Source organism: Neomonachus schauinslandi, chromosome 7 (assembly GCF_002201575.2).
Source record: "Neomonachus schauinslandi chromosome 7, ASM220157v2, whole genome shotgun sequence".
NCBI lineage: Eukaryota > Metazoa > Chordata > Mammalia > Carnivora > Phocidae > Neomonachus > Neomonachus schauinslandi.
Window position 1 is genome coordinate 3,238,358 of NC_058409.1, and position 16,693 is coordinate 3,255,050.

The 16,693-nt window shown below is 37.1% G+C and overlaps 1 protein-coding gene across 1 annotated transcript; it reads left to right on the forward strand.

Moving 5' to 3' along the window:
* Positions 1 to 991: 991 nt before the first annotated feature.
* On the forward strand, positions 992 to 1,939 carry LOC110581193 (olfactory receptor 2M3-like). Its single transcript, XM_021690946.1, is given in 1 exon segment — positions 992 to 1,939. A coding segment is annotated over 1 exon segment (948 nt).
* The last annotated feature ends 14,754 nt before the right edge of the window (positions 1,940 to 16,693 follow it).

Consider the following 16,693-nt stretch of genomic DNA (forward strand, 5'->3'; position numbering starts at 1 on the left):
GAAGGGGTACGTGCACCCCGATGTTTATAGCAGCAATGTCCACAATAGCCAAACTGTGGAAAGAGCCAAGATGTCCATTGACAGAAAAATGGATAAAGAAGAGGTGGTATATATATACAATGGAATATTATGCAGCCATCAAAAGGAAGGAGATCTTGCCATTTGCAACGACGTTGAGGGAACTGGAGGGTATTATGTTGAGCGAAATAAGTCAAACAGAGAAAGACATGTATCATATGATCTCACTGATATGAGGAATTCTTAATTGTAGGAAACAAACTGAGTGTTGCTGGAGTGGGGGGTGGGGTGGGAGGGATGGGGTGACTGGGTCATAGACACTGGGGAGGGTATGTGCTCTGGTAAGCGCTGTGAATTGTGCAAGACTGTTGAATCTCAGATCTGTACCTCTGAAACAAATAATGCAATATATGTTAAGAAAAAAAAAAGAAGAAGATGAAGGTAGCGGGAGGGGAAGAATGAAGCGGGGGAAATCAGAGGGGTAGACGAACCATGAGGGACGATGGACTCTGAAAAACAAACAGGGTTCTAGAGGGGAGGGGGTTGGGAGGATGGGTTAGCCTGGTGGTGGGTATTGAGGAGGGCACATTCTGCATGGAGCACTGGGTGTTATGCGCAAACAATGAATCATGGAACACTTCATCTAAAACTAATGATGTAATATATGGGGATTAACATAAGAATAAAAAAAACATTAAAAAAAAGATTATATGTGTCTTGGGAAACCTCTTATGTTCTAATGATAAAATGTACTATGTGTGTTATCTACATTTGTTTTTTTTTTAAATCACATCAAGCTAACAATAAACTTTAATATTCCTAGTTTATAAATAAAAATATATGCTCAGAGAAATACTTTTTCCATATGTAGACATGCAGGTGTGGTGATTTAAGCTAGAAGTCCTTGATATTTCCATGACACAGTCTTGACCACTGTTCACATGTTATATTCTCTACAGTGAATACATTTATCATGGCATGGGAGAATCAGACCTTCAACTCAGACTTCATCCTACTGGGAATCTTCAATCACAGCCTCACCCACATCTTCCTCTTCTCTCTGGTCTTGGGTGTCTTCACAGTGGCCTTCATTGGAAACACTGTCATGATTCTCCTCATCTACCTGGACACCAAGCTTCACACAGCCATGTACTTCCTCCTCAGTCAACTGTCCCTCATGGACCTCACGCTCATATGCACCACTGTACCCAAGATGGCTTTCAATTACTTGTCTGGCAGGAAGTCCATCTCTCTGGCTGGTTGTGGAGCCCAGATATTCTTATATGTGTCCCTGCTTGGAGCAGAATGTTTCTTGTTGGCTACAATGGCCTATGACCGTTATGTTGCCTTTTGTCACTCATTACGATACTTAGTTCTCATGAACCATTAAATCTGTTGTGTTATGATTGTTTCTTCCTGGATTGTTGGCTTTCTTGATGGTATAATTGTCATTGCAGTTGCACTGTCCTTCCCATATTGTGGTGCCCGAGAGATACCCCACTTTTTCTGTGATGTCCCTGCCCTTCTCACTCTCTCATGCACTAATACATTGCTATTTGAAAGGTTAATGTTTGTTTGCTGTGTAATTATGCTTCTCTTTCCTGTAGCAGTAATCATTGCTTCCTGTGTTCGTGTTATTGTGGCTGTCATTCACATGGGGTCTGGGGAGGGTTGCCAAAAAGCTTTTGCCACCTGTTCTTCCCACCTCATGGTGATAGGAATGTACTATGGAGCAGCCATGTTTGTATACATGTGGCCTGTTTCTGATCGTTCCCCCACCCAGGACATGATGGTGTCAGCCTTCTATACCATCCTTACTCCCATGCTGAATCCCCTCATCTACAGCCTCCGCAACAAGGAAGTGGCCAGAGCATTCATGAAGGTGTTGGGGAAGAGCAAGTCTGGAGAGCAAATTGCCTAATAACTTTTTTCTGTCTTCTTTGCTTTATGCTGAAATTGATCTATTCAGCTGGTAGAATTCAGCTCCCAATGTTTACCTATCCTTGTATCAAAAGTTTTATAGACAAGTATACAAGATTTAGAAAGGGAAAAACTGTCAGCATGCTTTTTTGTTCAAATATTATATTTCCTTTTTATGGAAACTTCAAAGTTTGGCTATAAGTAAATATTTGCTGTAAGATAATATGCACAATGTATAGTCTGTCTTTTGCAATACCAGTTAACAACAGAGAGATATTTCCAGTCACAATACCACATAATACAAACAGGGCACTGATAAACTTTTTTTAATATATAGTAGTTTTACATTTGGCCAATCAAAACATTCTCCAGAGTCCAATATCATACCTTGTTTAGATCAGTTTGTTAAAGTGAAAAACTAACTTAATTATATACCAAGTTATAGATTTATAAGATTATTATAAAAATTAATATACTTTATCTAGATAGAGAAAAGATCATCAGATTGATCATTAGGCATATTGAATCTATCTTGTAATGGACATTGTCCTCCTTCAGGATATCAGAGGATTAGGGAACTCCTACTTTTCTGTAGACATCAGCCTTTTACATGGGAGACTGAAATGTGATTCCTGAAAGTCTGATCTTTTCATGCTTAAATGTCTTGATCATTATAAGGGTGTGTACTACAATTATATGGAAAAGTGATCAATTTTATAAATATAAAAGTTTAGGTTTTCTGAAGTCTGGATAGTTTTTTATAAATCACGTGTCATGTGTGACATCACTATAGATAGTGTAATAATTATATTGATATGAAATGTAGCAGAATTCTGGAGATTCTTTTTGTTTTATGAGCAACAGCCACTATCTGAATTTTAACTCTTTTCTTCAAACTCTGTTGTTTTGAAACTGAATTACTTTTCCTTGTGCATAACAAATGAACACAAACTCAGCAGCTCTAAATAATAACTGTTTATAAAGTCCCAGTATATATAGGTAGGAATTCTGGCATGGCTAACCTGAGTATTCTGCTTAAGGTACCACAAGGTGGCAATCCAGGTGTTGGCTGAGGCTGCAGTTACATCTAAGGCTCAGGGTCATCTTTCAAGCTCATACGGCTGAAATAATTCATTTCTTTGCACGTGAAAAACTCATTATCTTACTTCTTCAAGGCCAGCAGGAGAGTCTGTCACCTAAGGAAAAACCTAAGTCCTCTTTTAAAGGTCTACCAACTGGTTAAGACAAGCCAACTCAAGATAAGCTACCTTAGATAACTTGAAGTCATTTGATTTGGGATCTTAATTACATTGGTACACTAACTTCACTCTCTCCTTATAGAATAATGTAATCATAGGGGCAATGCCAGGAGAAATAAATCATGGGGAATGTTTAGGATTCTGTCTACCACACACACCCACAAAACTTTCAGACTCTTATTTATAAAAGGCAAAATAAGGTAGTTACAATAACTCTTCCTGTCAGTGATGTGAGAACTTTGATTATGTCCTAATGATTGACCAAATTATTTAACTTTTAGTAATTCTTTTATGGAGTCCAGGGTAGGGGTGTGTGTGGTAAGAATAAAAGGCTAAGAATGGAAAAGTACCTGGTGTTGAGTCTGAGTACAGAAAAGTGTCTTAAAGGTTTTCCCCTTTTCCCTGCTGTAAGGAGGTCTTGGAAGAGCCACCTGAAGAGGACCTCTGATAAATAGAATTCGCAATTAAAGTGCCACCACAGCTAGGAAAGGAAATATATAAGACCATGACCAGCCAATGGGTCCTGAGTCCTTGACTGCAACTCCCAGTAGTCTGCAATGCATTGGCTGTGCATCAAGTCTGTAGTGAGGAGGGCAGCCTTTTCTCTTTAATGTGTTTAGTATATACATTTCCCTCAAATACAGATTTGCTATTATTAAGGAAATATTTCACATCACATATCATTAACTGATTTGGAAGTTAGTTGAAGATGGGGCAGGAAAGAGGTACTCTATCTACTGTAAATTGGGAAGATATTAAGGGTGATTATCCAGAGTACCATTTATCACTTCATTTTTCCCACTAATGTTTTATTTATTTTTATTTAAAAACAAGGCAACTAATGAATTGTTGAACACTGCATCAAAAACTAATGATGTATTATATGTTGGCTAATTGAACATAATAAAAATTAAATTAAAATTAAAAAATAAAAACAAGGCTACCAGGAAGAATATAATACGATCTATAACCATACATTCTCCTAAAACTAAAAAAGTAAATAAATAAAATTTTGTGTATTCAGACTAACCCTACAAAGTTTGGTAGGGATATGAGTTGAAGGTTTCCATTACAGTAAAATCCTCATGAGCATCATGTAGATTTCTAATTTACACAGAGTTTAAAGGTAACATTTTTATGCCCTAGTTTTTCTTGTAAAATGTGTATGCAGTATTGTGGAAAGGTAAGTGTTTTTTGTTCCTTGGTGGAACTGTGAGTTGCTTTATTCTTTCATGAAGGCACTTTAACCTTACTCAACTAGATGTATAATTTTATGTAGCTTTGAACAAATATGTTCCAAGTTAAAATGTTATCTTTAATAATCAGCAGTCAAATATTGATACACAAGTAAAGAAAGGAGAAAAAGTTTAAAGAATATATATGACCAATTATAGAAGGGTTAAAGAAATAACTGCATAAACATCTACCTTTATCATCAATTTCATATTTACATTGTGTAACTCATAATTCCTAAATAATAAAATCTGTGCATCTGGCAGTAATTGGTTTTGACTCTTTTTCCAATTAAAAAATACAGAAATCTTGGGGTGCCTGGGTGGTTCAGTTGGTTAAGCATCTGCCTTCAGTTCAGACCATGATCTCAGGGTCCTGGGACTGAGCCCCACATCAGGCTCCCTGCTCAGTGAGGAGTCTACTTCTCCCTCTCCCTCTGCTGCTCCCCCTGCTTGTGCTCTCTTGCTTTCTCTGTCAAATAAATATAAATCTTTAAAAAAATAAAAATAAATACAGAAATATTACAATTCTTCATGGCTATTTCAGTCATTACTAGATATTTAGGTACTACTTCCCCAAAGCCCTTGTCAATAAATGGGATGACCTACCCACTTTTTTCACTTACAGATATTTGGGAAGTCAAAATATGGTTGGACCACACCATATTGCTTCTAATGATTTCCATACTTTGGTTTTGTTAGAAAATCACTTTTGTATACTGGGTAAAATATCTTTTCTCATCATTGAACATATATATTAACTAAATGATTTAAATATCAATGACTTCCTTTAATTCTATGTCCACTGAGATGATTTCTTATAGTGATTGGTTTTCTACTTCATTTGCTCCCTTTTTCCTTCCCTCACCCTTTTTTATATCAATTCTGTAAGTGCTTATTGGAGGCTTTCAGTCAGGCAATGATGCATGGAGGTAAGTGATACAAAAAGAGTTTACTGGTGATTTTCAAGAGATACATTGTCTAGAGTTGGCATACATTCTGGATGTAAAAGACAGCTGTATTTAGTTGGTGAGAAGAAATTAAAATAAAAAGGAGCATATGAACATCTTAGTAAATGTAGACAACCTATGGAATGTGGGCAGATATTTGCAAATATCTTATCAGATAAGAGGCTAAAATCTATAAAGAACTTATCAAACTCAACCCCCAAAAAACAAAAAATACAGTCAAGAAATGGGCAAAAGGCATGAACAGACATTTCTTCAAAGAAAACATACAAATGGCCAACAGACACATGAAAAAAATGTTCAACATCACTTGGCATCAGAGAAATAAAAATCAAAACCACAATGAGATACCACCTCACACCAGTCAGAATAGCTAAAATGAACAACTTATGTTGATAGATGTTGACAAGGATGTGGAGAAAGTGGAATCCTCCTACATTGTTGGTGGGAATGCAAGCTGGGGCAGCCACTCTGGAAAACAATATGGAGGTTCCTCAAAAAGTTAAAAATAGAACTACTCTACAACGCAGCAACTGCACTACTAGGTATTTATCCAAAGGATACAAACATAATGAATTGAAGCATCTGTTTAAAGCAGCAATGTCTGCAAAAGTCAAAACATGGAAAGAACTCAGATGTCCATCGACAGATGAATGGATAAAGAAGCAGTGGTATATGTAATGGAATATTGTATGTAATGGAATGTTTCTCATTACAAATATGTAATAGAATATTTCTCAGCCATCAAAAAGAATGAAATCTTGTCATTTGTGATGATTTGGATGGAACTAGAAGGTATTATGCTAAGCAAAATAAGTCAGTCAGAGAAAGACAAAAAATATGATTTCACTCATATGTAGAATTTAAAAAAACAAAACAGATGAACATAGGAGAAGGGAAAGAAAAATAAAATAAGATGTAAATTGAAAGGGACTCTAGGAAACAAACTGAGGGTTGCTGGAGGGGGGTGAGTTGGGGGAAGGGATAATTGGGTGATGGGGATTCAGGAGGACACTTGATGTAATGAACACTAGGTGTTATATGCAACTGATGAATCACTAAATTCTACTTCTGAAACTAATTTTTAAAAAGGAGAAAGGAAGAATTAGGAGGAGGAAGGAGAGAATGAGGAGGAAATAGAGGAGGAATTGATAGAGGCTAATCTTGGAGCTCCATATAGAGACAAAGTGAAGAACGTAATGACTTTATTTTCAGATGAATCATGTTTGAATTTTGGTAGGCACAAAAGAAAAAACTGCTTAAAATATGTAGCTGAAAATACAATAAGCTTCAGGTTATAATTTAAGGTCAGTTGTTTAAATTTAGAAAACATTGTGAAAAATAATGAGAAGATTAAAAAGGGTCAGAAATTAAGGAAAAAAATGTTTATTGCACTGTTGAAGATCAACATTACATGGAAGAACTTTGATTAAAAGCTATACATAGGGGCGCCTGGGTGGCTCAGTTGGTTAAACGACTGCCTTCGGCTCAGGTCATGATCCTGGAGTCCTGGGATCGAGTCCCGCATCGGGCTCTCTGCTCGGCAAGGGGTCTGCTTCTCCCTCTGACCCTCTTCCCTCTCGTGCTTTCTGTCTCTCATTCTCTCTCTCTCTCTCAAATAAATAAATAAAATCTTTAAAAAAAAAAAGCTATACATATATGTATATGCTCATTATATATAATATATTTATGTGTATATTATATATATAATTGCCTCAGAAGCATAAAGACTTTAGAGTATATACAAAAACACTACATCAAAAGCTAATTATGTACTGTATGGTGACTAACATAATATAATAAATTTAAATTAAATTAAAAAAATAAAGTCAATATTGCACCCCCCCAAAAAAGAGCATATAAAAAAACAGAAATATATAAGGTGTTGGTATAGGATTAAGAAAAACTGACTTTAGGATGTAAGTGCATTCTTCTGTGTTATGCAACTAAGAGAGGAAAGATCTATATGAAAACTTGACCTTGCATATGCAATTAAATTATTTACCTCTTATTATCTCAACTGTATAATTAGGATAATGAAATAATAATAACAACCCTCTTATCTACTTTACAGGTCTATCATGAAAAAAAATATATAACACTTAGCACCATAATATATTTTCATGTTTTATTTTCACAATTTAAAAAAATGCCAACAATCATGGTATGCTTAGTTACCTAATCCTATTCTTAGTCATTGAATGTGGGTTTTTACCTTATCAAAATTGTTAGTCGTTCAAAATCAATGACTGTAAGCTAATCTTTATATCTTGGCCAGAAAAGAAGCTCTAAATTGTTTATTGAGTATGTGATATTTGAAAAATAATAGTGGCTTAAAACACTCATTTCATATATGATATAAATGCAAAGCTTTCAGTGAAACAATCATCAGACTTTAAAATACAATTTTAAAAATTGTTTTCTACTCAATTCTACACATGACAAACCTAGTTATAGCTTTACTCATGAATTGCCTCTACTCAAATAATATGGGAGGTATTAAGACCATAATATTATATTAAAGGACTGAAATGTAGATGGTGTGGAAAATGAAAAGGAAGAGTTCTTTTTTGAAGTTCCTCTTACCCATATGCTTGATAATAGTTGATGGTGGTACAGCTCTTAATTAAGTATAGATTCAGGGATTGGGGAAAAGATGGCAGAGGAGTAGGGGACCCTATTCCAACTGGTCCCCAGAATTGAGCTGGATATCTACCAGACCACTCTGAGCACCCATGAAATCAGCCTGAGATGTAAGAAGATCTGGATCTCTACAAACAAAATATCACAGAAGGTTGGTTTCCAGGTACGAAGTGGGGAGCCCTGATTCTGCGGGCAGGTATCGGAGGATAAATGGCAGCAGGAGGGAGCCTGGCCTGGGGATCTTACACCACCAGTGAGCGATAGCCTCCCACACCAGGGACAGGGCACAGACTCGCAGACAGGTAGCAGCGGGGAGAGGACTTTAGGGCAGCCCCCAGGACTGAAACCTGGAGCAGCAGGGGCAGCTGGCAGTTTTAGAAGCACAAAGGACAGAGACGTTCCCCGACCTGGAGGTGAGAACTGGGAGCACTGCAGAGGGGCGCACAACCCAGGACCCTGCAGTTTAAAGCAGCACAGACAGAGATGGAGATAGTGTGGCCTGGAGAGCTCACTGAACAACAGACTGTGATCTCTCTACTCTGAGGAAGAGGATTGGAAACAGTCTTTTCTGCTCTGACTCTCGAAAGAGACACAGAAAGCAGCCAGGGAAAGCCGACAGAGAACAGAAGCCCCAAAAAACTGGTTCCCACTGACCCCATCCCCCACCACAGGGGGGCAGGACAAATCTGCCCAAACAGGGTTGCCTACACAACAGCGCAGCAAACCCCTCCCCCAGAAGACAGGCTGGGAGAACAAGAGGCCAGCAACCTTAAGGTGCCTAGAAACCAGGTGCATCTTGCTTGGGTTGTGGTCAATAATTTGGACTCTATACATTCCCTCAAGCACCCATCAACAGAATGACTAGGAGGAGGAACCCCCAAAATAGGAAAGACTCAGAGATTATGACTTATGCCACAGATTTACAAATGGATGCAGATATAACCAAGATGTCAGAGATGGAATTCAGGCTAGCAATTGTGAAGACAATAGCTAGAATGGAGAAATCAATTAATGGCAACATAGAGTGTCTAAGGACAGAAATGAAAGCTGAATTGGCAGAACTTAAAAATGCTATCAATGAGATCCAATCTAATCTAGATAATCTAACAGCTAGGGTAACTGAGGCAGAAGAATGAATCATTGACCTGGAAGACAATTTAATAGATAAAAAAGGAAAAAAGGAGGCCAGGGAAAAACAACTCAGAATCCATGAAAATAGAATCAGAGAAATAAGTGACACCATGAAGCGTTCCAATGTCAGAATTCTTGGAATCCCAGAGAGAGTGGAGAGAGAGAGAGGACTAGAAGATATATTTGAACAAATCATAGCTGAGAACTTCACTAATCTGTGGAATGAAACAAACATTCCTGTCCTAGAGGCAGAGAAGACCCCTCCAAGATCAAGGAAAACAGGCCAACACCCATGTAATAGTAAAATTCGCAAATCTTAGAACCAAGGAAACCATCTTAAGGGCAGTTAGGGGGAAGAGATTCTTTACGGACAGAGGGAGGAACATCAGAATAACGTCAGACCTATCCATATAGACCTGGCAGGCCAGAAAGGCCTCGCAAGACATATTCACATGCAGCCAAGAATGCTGTATTCGGTAAGGCTGTCATTTAGAATGGATGGAGAGATTCAGAGCTTCCAAGACCAGCAGAAACTGAAAGAATATGTGACCACTAAGCCGGCCCTGCAAGAAATATTAAGGGGGGTTCTATAAAAGGAGAAAGACCCCAAGAGTGATATACAACAGAAATTTACAGGGACAATCTATAAAAACAAGATCTTCACAGGCAACATGATGACAATTAATTCATATTTTTCAATAATCACGCTCAATGTGAATAGCCTAAATGTTCCCATAAAATGGCACAGCGTTGCAGATTGGATAAAAAGACAGGATCCATCCATATGCTGTTTACAAGAGACTCATTTTGAACCTAAAGATACATCCAGACAGAAAGTGAAGGGATGGAGATCCATCTTCCATGCCAGCGGACCTCAAAAGAAAGCTGGAATAGCAATTCTTAGACAAATTAGACTTTAAACTAAAGTCTGTACTTAGAGACACAGAAGGACACTATATCATTCTTAAAGGGTCTATCCAACAGGAAGATCTAACAATTGTAAATATCTATGCCCCCAACATGGGAGCAGCCATATACATAAGCCAACTGTTAACTAAAATGAAGAGTTATATTGATAACAATATGTTAATTGTAGGAGACCTCAATACTCCACTCTCAGCAATAGACAGATCATCTAAGCAGAAAGTCAACAAAGAAACAAGAGTTTTGAATGATACACTGGACCATATGGACCTCATAGATATATACAGAACATTCCACCTTAAAACAACAGAATACTCATTCTTCTCAAGTGCACATGGAACTTTCTCCAGAATAGATCACATAGCAGGTCACAAATCAGGTCTCAACCGGTACCAAAAGACTGAGATTATTCCCTGCATATTCTCAGACCACAATGCTTTACAACTGGAACTCAATCACAAGAAAAAATTTGGCAGAAATTGAAACACTTGGAAGCTAAAGACCGTTCTGCTCAGGAATGTTTGGGTCAACCAGGAAATCAAAGAAAAACTTAAACAATTCATGGAAATCAATGAGAACGAAAACAATCAGTCCAAAACCTATGGGATACTGCAAAGGCGGTCCTAAGGGGGAAATACATAGCCATCCAAGCATCACTCGAAAAAAAATAGAAAAATCCCGAATTCACAAACTAATTCTACACCTTAAAGAATTATACAAAAGGCAACAAACGATGTCTAAGCCACACATTAGAAGAGAAATAATTAAGATTAGAACAGAGATCAATGAATAGGAAACCAGAAACACAGTAGATCAGATCAACGAAACTAGAAGCTGGTTCTTTGAAAGAATTAATCAGATCGATAAACCACTGGCCAGACTTATCCAAAAGAGAAGAGAAAGGATGCAAATTAATAAAATTATGAATGAAAGGGAGAGATCACGACTAACACCAAGGATATAGAAACAATAATTAGAAATTATTATCAACAACTATATGCCAATAAACTGAGCAATCTGGATGAAATGGAGGCCTTCCTGGAAACCTATAAGCTGCCAAGACTGAAACAGGAAGAAATTGACAACCTGAATAGGCCAATAATAAGTAACAAGATTGAAGCAGTGATCCAAAACCTCCCAAAAAAACAAGAGTCCAGGGCCTGATGGATTCCCTGGGGAATTCTACCAAACATTCAAAGAAGAAATAATACCTATTCTACTGAAGCTGTTTCAAAAAATAGAAACAGAAGGAAAACTTCCAAATTCATTCTATGAGGCCAGCATTACCTTAATACCCAAACCAGGCAAAGACCCCTTCAAAAAGGAGTATTTCAGACTGATATCCCTGATGAATATGGATTCCAAAATCCTCAACAAAATCCTAGCTAATAGGATCCAACAATACATTAAAAGGATCATCCACCATGACCAGGTGGGATTTATCCCTGGGATGCAAGGGTGGTTCAACATTTGCAAATCAATCAATGTGATAGAACACATTAATAAGAGGAGGGAGAAGAACCATATGGTCCTCTCAATTGATGCAAAAAAAGCATTTGACAAAATACATCATCCTTTCCTGATTAAAACTCTTCAGAGTATAGGGATAGAGGGAACATTCCTCAAGTTCATAAAATCCATCTATGAAAAACCCTGAGCAAATATCATCCTCAATGTGGAAAAGCTGAGAGCCTTTCCCTTAAGTACAGGAACACATCAAGGATGCCCACTCTCGCCACTATTATTCAACATAATACTAGAAGTCCTGGAACAGCAATCAGACAACAAAAAGAAATAAAACGTATTCAAATTGGCAAAAAGAAGTCAAACTCTCTCTTTTTGAAGATGACATGATAATTTATGTGGAAAACCCAAAAGACTCCACCCCCAAATTACTAGAACTCATCCAGCAATTCAGTAATGTTGCAGGATACAAAATCAATGCACAGAAATCAGTTGCTTTCTTATACACCAACAATGCAACTGTAGAAAGAGAAATTAGAGAAACGATTCCATTTACAATAACACCAAAAAAACACATAAGATACCTCAGAATAAACCTAACAAAAGAGGTAAAGGATCTATACTCTAGGAACTACAGAACACTCATGAAAGAAATTGAAGAAGACACAAAAAGATGGAAAAACATTCCATGTTCATGGGTCGGTAGAATAAACATTGTTAAAATGTCTATGCTACCCAGAGCAATCTATACCTTCAATGCCATCTGATCAAAATTCCAATGACATTTTTCAAAGTGCTGGAACAAACAATCCTAAAATTTCTTTGGGATCAGAAAAGACCCCGAATCACCAAGGAAATGTTGAAAAAGAAAAACAAAGCTGGGGGCATCACGTTGCCCAATTTCAAGCTATATTAAAAAGCTGTGATCACCAAGATAGCATGGTACTGGCACAAAAACAGACATATAGACCAATGGAGCAGAATAGAGAACCCAGATATGGACCCTCAACCCTATGGTCAAATAGTCTTTGACAAAGCAGGAAAAAATATGCAATGGAAAAAAGACCATCTCTTCAATAAATGGTGCTGGGCAAATTTGACATCCACATGCAGAAGAAATAAACTCGACCATCCTCTAACACCATACACAAAGATAAATTCAAAATGGATGAAAGACCTCAATGTGAGACAGGAATCCATCCAAATCCTAGAGCAGAACATAGGCTTTGACATCGCCCACAGCAACTTCTTTCAAGATACATCTCCAAAAGCTAGTGGAACAAAAGCAAAAATGAACTTTTGGGACTTCATCAAGATAAAAAGCTTCTGCACAGCAAAGCAAACAGTCAACAAAACAAAGAGGCAACCCACAGAATGGGAGAAGATCTTTGCAAATGACACTATAGATAAAGAGCTGGTATCCAAGATCTATAAAGAACTTCTCAAACTCAACACCCAAAAAACAAAGAATCAAGTCAAAAAATGGGCAGAAGATATGAAAAGACACTTCTCTGAAGAAGACATACAAATGGCTAACAGACACATGAAAAAATGTTCATCATCATTAGCCATCAGGGAAATTCAAATCAAAACCACATTGGGATACCACCTTACACCAGTTAGAATGGCAAAAATGGACAGGGAAAGAAACAACAAATGTTGGAGAGGTTGTGGAGAAAGGGGAACCCTCTTATATTGTTGGTGGGAAAACAAGTTGGTACAGCCACTTTGGAAAACAGTGTGGAGGTTCCTCAGAAAATTAAAAATAGAGCTACCCTATGATCCAGCAATTGCACTCCTGGGTATTTACCCCAAAGACACAGATGTACTGAAAAGAAGGTCCATATGCACCCCAATGTTCATAGCAACAATGTCCGCAATAGCCAAACTGTGGAGAGAGCCGAGATGCCCTTCAACAGACGAATGGATAAAGAAGATGTGGTCCATATATACAATGGAATAATACTCAGCCATCAGAAAGGATGAATACCCAACTATTACATCCACATGGGTGGGACTGGAGGAGATTATGCTAAGTGAAATAAGTCAAGCAGAGAAAGTCAATTATCATATGGTTTCACTTATTTCTGGAACATAAGGACTAGCACAGAGGACATTAGGAGAAGGAAGGGAAAAATGAAGGGGGGTAAAATAGAAAGGACAGATGAACAATGAGAGACTATGGACTCTGAGAAACAAACAGGGTTTGAAAGGGGGGGGGAGGAGGGATTGGTTAGCCTGGTGATGGTTATTAAGGAGGGCACGTACTGCATGGAGCACTGGGTGTTTTCCAAAAATAATGGATCATGGATCACCACATCAAACACTAATGATGTATTGTATGGTGACTAACATAACATAATAAAATAAATAAATAAATAAATAAACATAAACTCTTTATTTAAAAAAAAATTAAATAGAGTTTCTAAGGTAGACTAATGAAACAGGGTAGCATATGGTAAAATAAAACATAAAAATACAGAATATAAAATTTATTAGAAAGAAATACAAAGGGACACCTGTGTGACTTAGTCAATTAAGTGTCTGACTCTTCATTTCAGCTCAGGTCATGATATCAGGGTGTTGAGATCCAGCCCAACATTGGGCTCCACGCTCAGTAAGGAGTGCTTGAGATTCTCTCTCTCCTTCACCATCTGCTCCTCCCCCATGCACACTTTCTCTCTAAATGAATAAAATATATCAATAATAATATAAATAAATAAAATATATAAGTAAATAAAAATAAATCTTAAAAAAGAAGGAAATACAATGGACAAGGGAAAGCAGAATTTGCTCTTCTAAAGAACTAATGGTGGGACTAATAACCACAAGTAATATTAGGTAAATTAATATTTATACTTTATAGTGTAACTAAATATGGTATGAAACTTATCATTCTTAACAAATATATCCCAAATGCATTCTATCCATTTATTCTCCCCTAAAATGACAAACTCTGACCAAGCCCACCTCAAAGTAAAGGCTTCCTCCACTTAACAATTTCAGATCTAGTGTGTGAGATTCAGGGAGCTTTAGCTGATCTCTAAAGCAAGGTCATGGCACTTCTCTCAAATTCTTACAGCTATCTATAGTTATCCTATAAAATCTAAGGACAAAATCACTTATAGCTTAATTCAATTTACTAAATTAGTATACATTTTAATTGGTCATACTGTTTACTTAAGTATGAATCAGGGAGGAATTACGTAGATTTAGTTGATTTATAACCTTGGCACAGCACTCATTAAATATGATTTATTGATAATTTAAAATTACCAAGGGTCTCAAACTACAGGAAGTTTTCTTGTTTTTTTTTTAAGATTTTATTTATTTAAGAGAGAGAGAAAGAGAACACAGAGGGAGACAGACAGGGAAAAGCAGACTCCCCACTGAGTAGAGAGCCTGATGTGAGACTCAATCCCAGGACACTGGCATTATGAACTGAGCTGAAGGCAGACACTTAACTGACTGAGCCACCCAGGCACTCCTGGGTTTAAGCAGTTTGAAGATAACATGGGATTGTTCCAAGTCTTCAGGAACCCACATATACTGCAATTGTAACATAAACCACAATTTTGGGGCACCCGGGTGGCTCAGTAGTTAAGCGTCTATCTTCAGCTCAGGTCATGATATCAGGGTCCTGGGATCAAACCCCACATAGGGCTCCCTGCTCAGCAGGAAGCCTGATTCTCCCTGTCCCTCTCCCACTCCCCCAGCTTGTGTTCCCTCTCTCACTGTGTCTCTCTCTGTCAAATAAATAAAAAATTCTTTAAAAAATAAATAAATAAAATAAACCACAACAGTTTTGAGGGAAAAAATTAACTAATTCTAAGATTAATATGGAAAATAAAGTACAATCATATTTAATAAAACTTTAGAAAGAAAAATGGCAAAGGATGAAATCATCAGTGACATAATGTTTTTAACCATAGGAATAGAACCCAAAACATTAATTTAAAAAAAAATTTTAAAGGGCACTTGGGTGACTCAGTCAATTAAGCGTCTGTTTTGGCTCAGGTCATGATCCCAGGGTCCTGAGATTGAGTCCCACATTGGGCTCCCTGCCTAGCAGTGAGTCTGCTTCTCCTTCTACCCTTCCCCTCTGCTTGTGATCTCTCTCTCTCTATCTCTCTACCTCAAATAAATAATAAATATATAAATAATCTTAAATAAAAACAAATTTTAAAAATTTAGAAAGATGATCCTATCCAAGATATGATTCTATAAAAATTGGTCATATGTATAAAAAAGTGAAATTATATTTCTATTATCTTTTTTCTAAATAATTTATTTTTAAATGAAATTCTTTGAAAAGGAAATATAAATACCAATAAATACTAAATACATGAGACAACTACACAAATCAGTAAAGAAAATGCCTGTCAATGTAAGAGTGAGGAACCATTTCTCATGAAATAGGTTTACAAAAGTGTTTTTTGTTAGTTTTTTTAATTTAAATTCAATTAGGCCACCATTAGTTTCAGATGTAGTGTTGAATGATTCATCAGTCTTATATAACACCCTGTTCTTATCACATCACATGCCCTCCTTAAGGCCCATCTCCCAGTTATCCCAACCCTCCACCCACCTCCCCTCCCACAACCCTCAGTTTGTTTCCCAGAGTCAAGAGTCTCTCATGGTTTGTCTCCCTCTTTGAGTTCTTCCCAATTAGTTTCCCTCCCTTCCCCTATGAGCCTCTGCGCTATTCCTTATATTCCACATATGAATGAAACTGTAAGGTAATTGTCTTTCTCTGATTGACTTTACAAAGGTTTTTTATTTTTAAATCAAGCAATATGAAATGATTTTGAGAACATGATGAAATAAATTGCTCTTTCTGTTTACATAGCTATTGACTACATAAAATAGTCCATTAATTCTTACACACAATTAGGAGGATCATGAAAACACAGACATTTCCCTTCTAAAATATTGTTCCTACATAGCAATTAAGAAGGAATGCCTTTAAAATTATGGAGATGACTTAGAAGCTCAAATAGGTTTTTAGAAAGCAGTAAATTCACTGAAAGATAAAAGTTCAGAATATGGGGGGGCAGAGCAAGATGGCGGAGGAGTAGGAGACCTGTATTTCGTCTCCTCTCAGGAATTCAGCTGGATAGGGATCAAACCATTC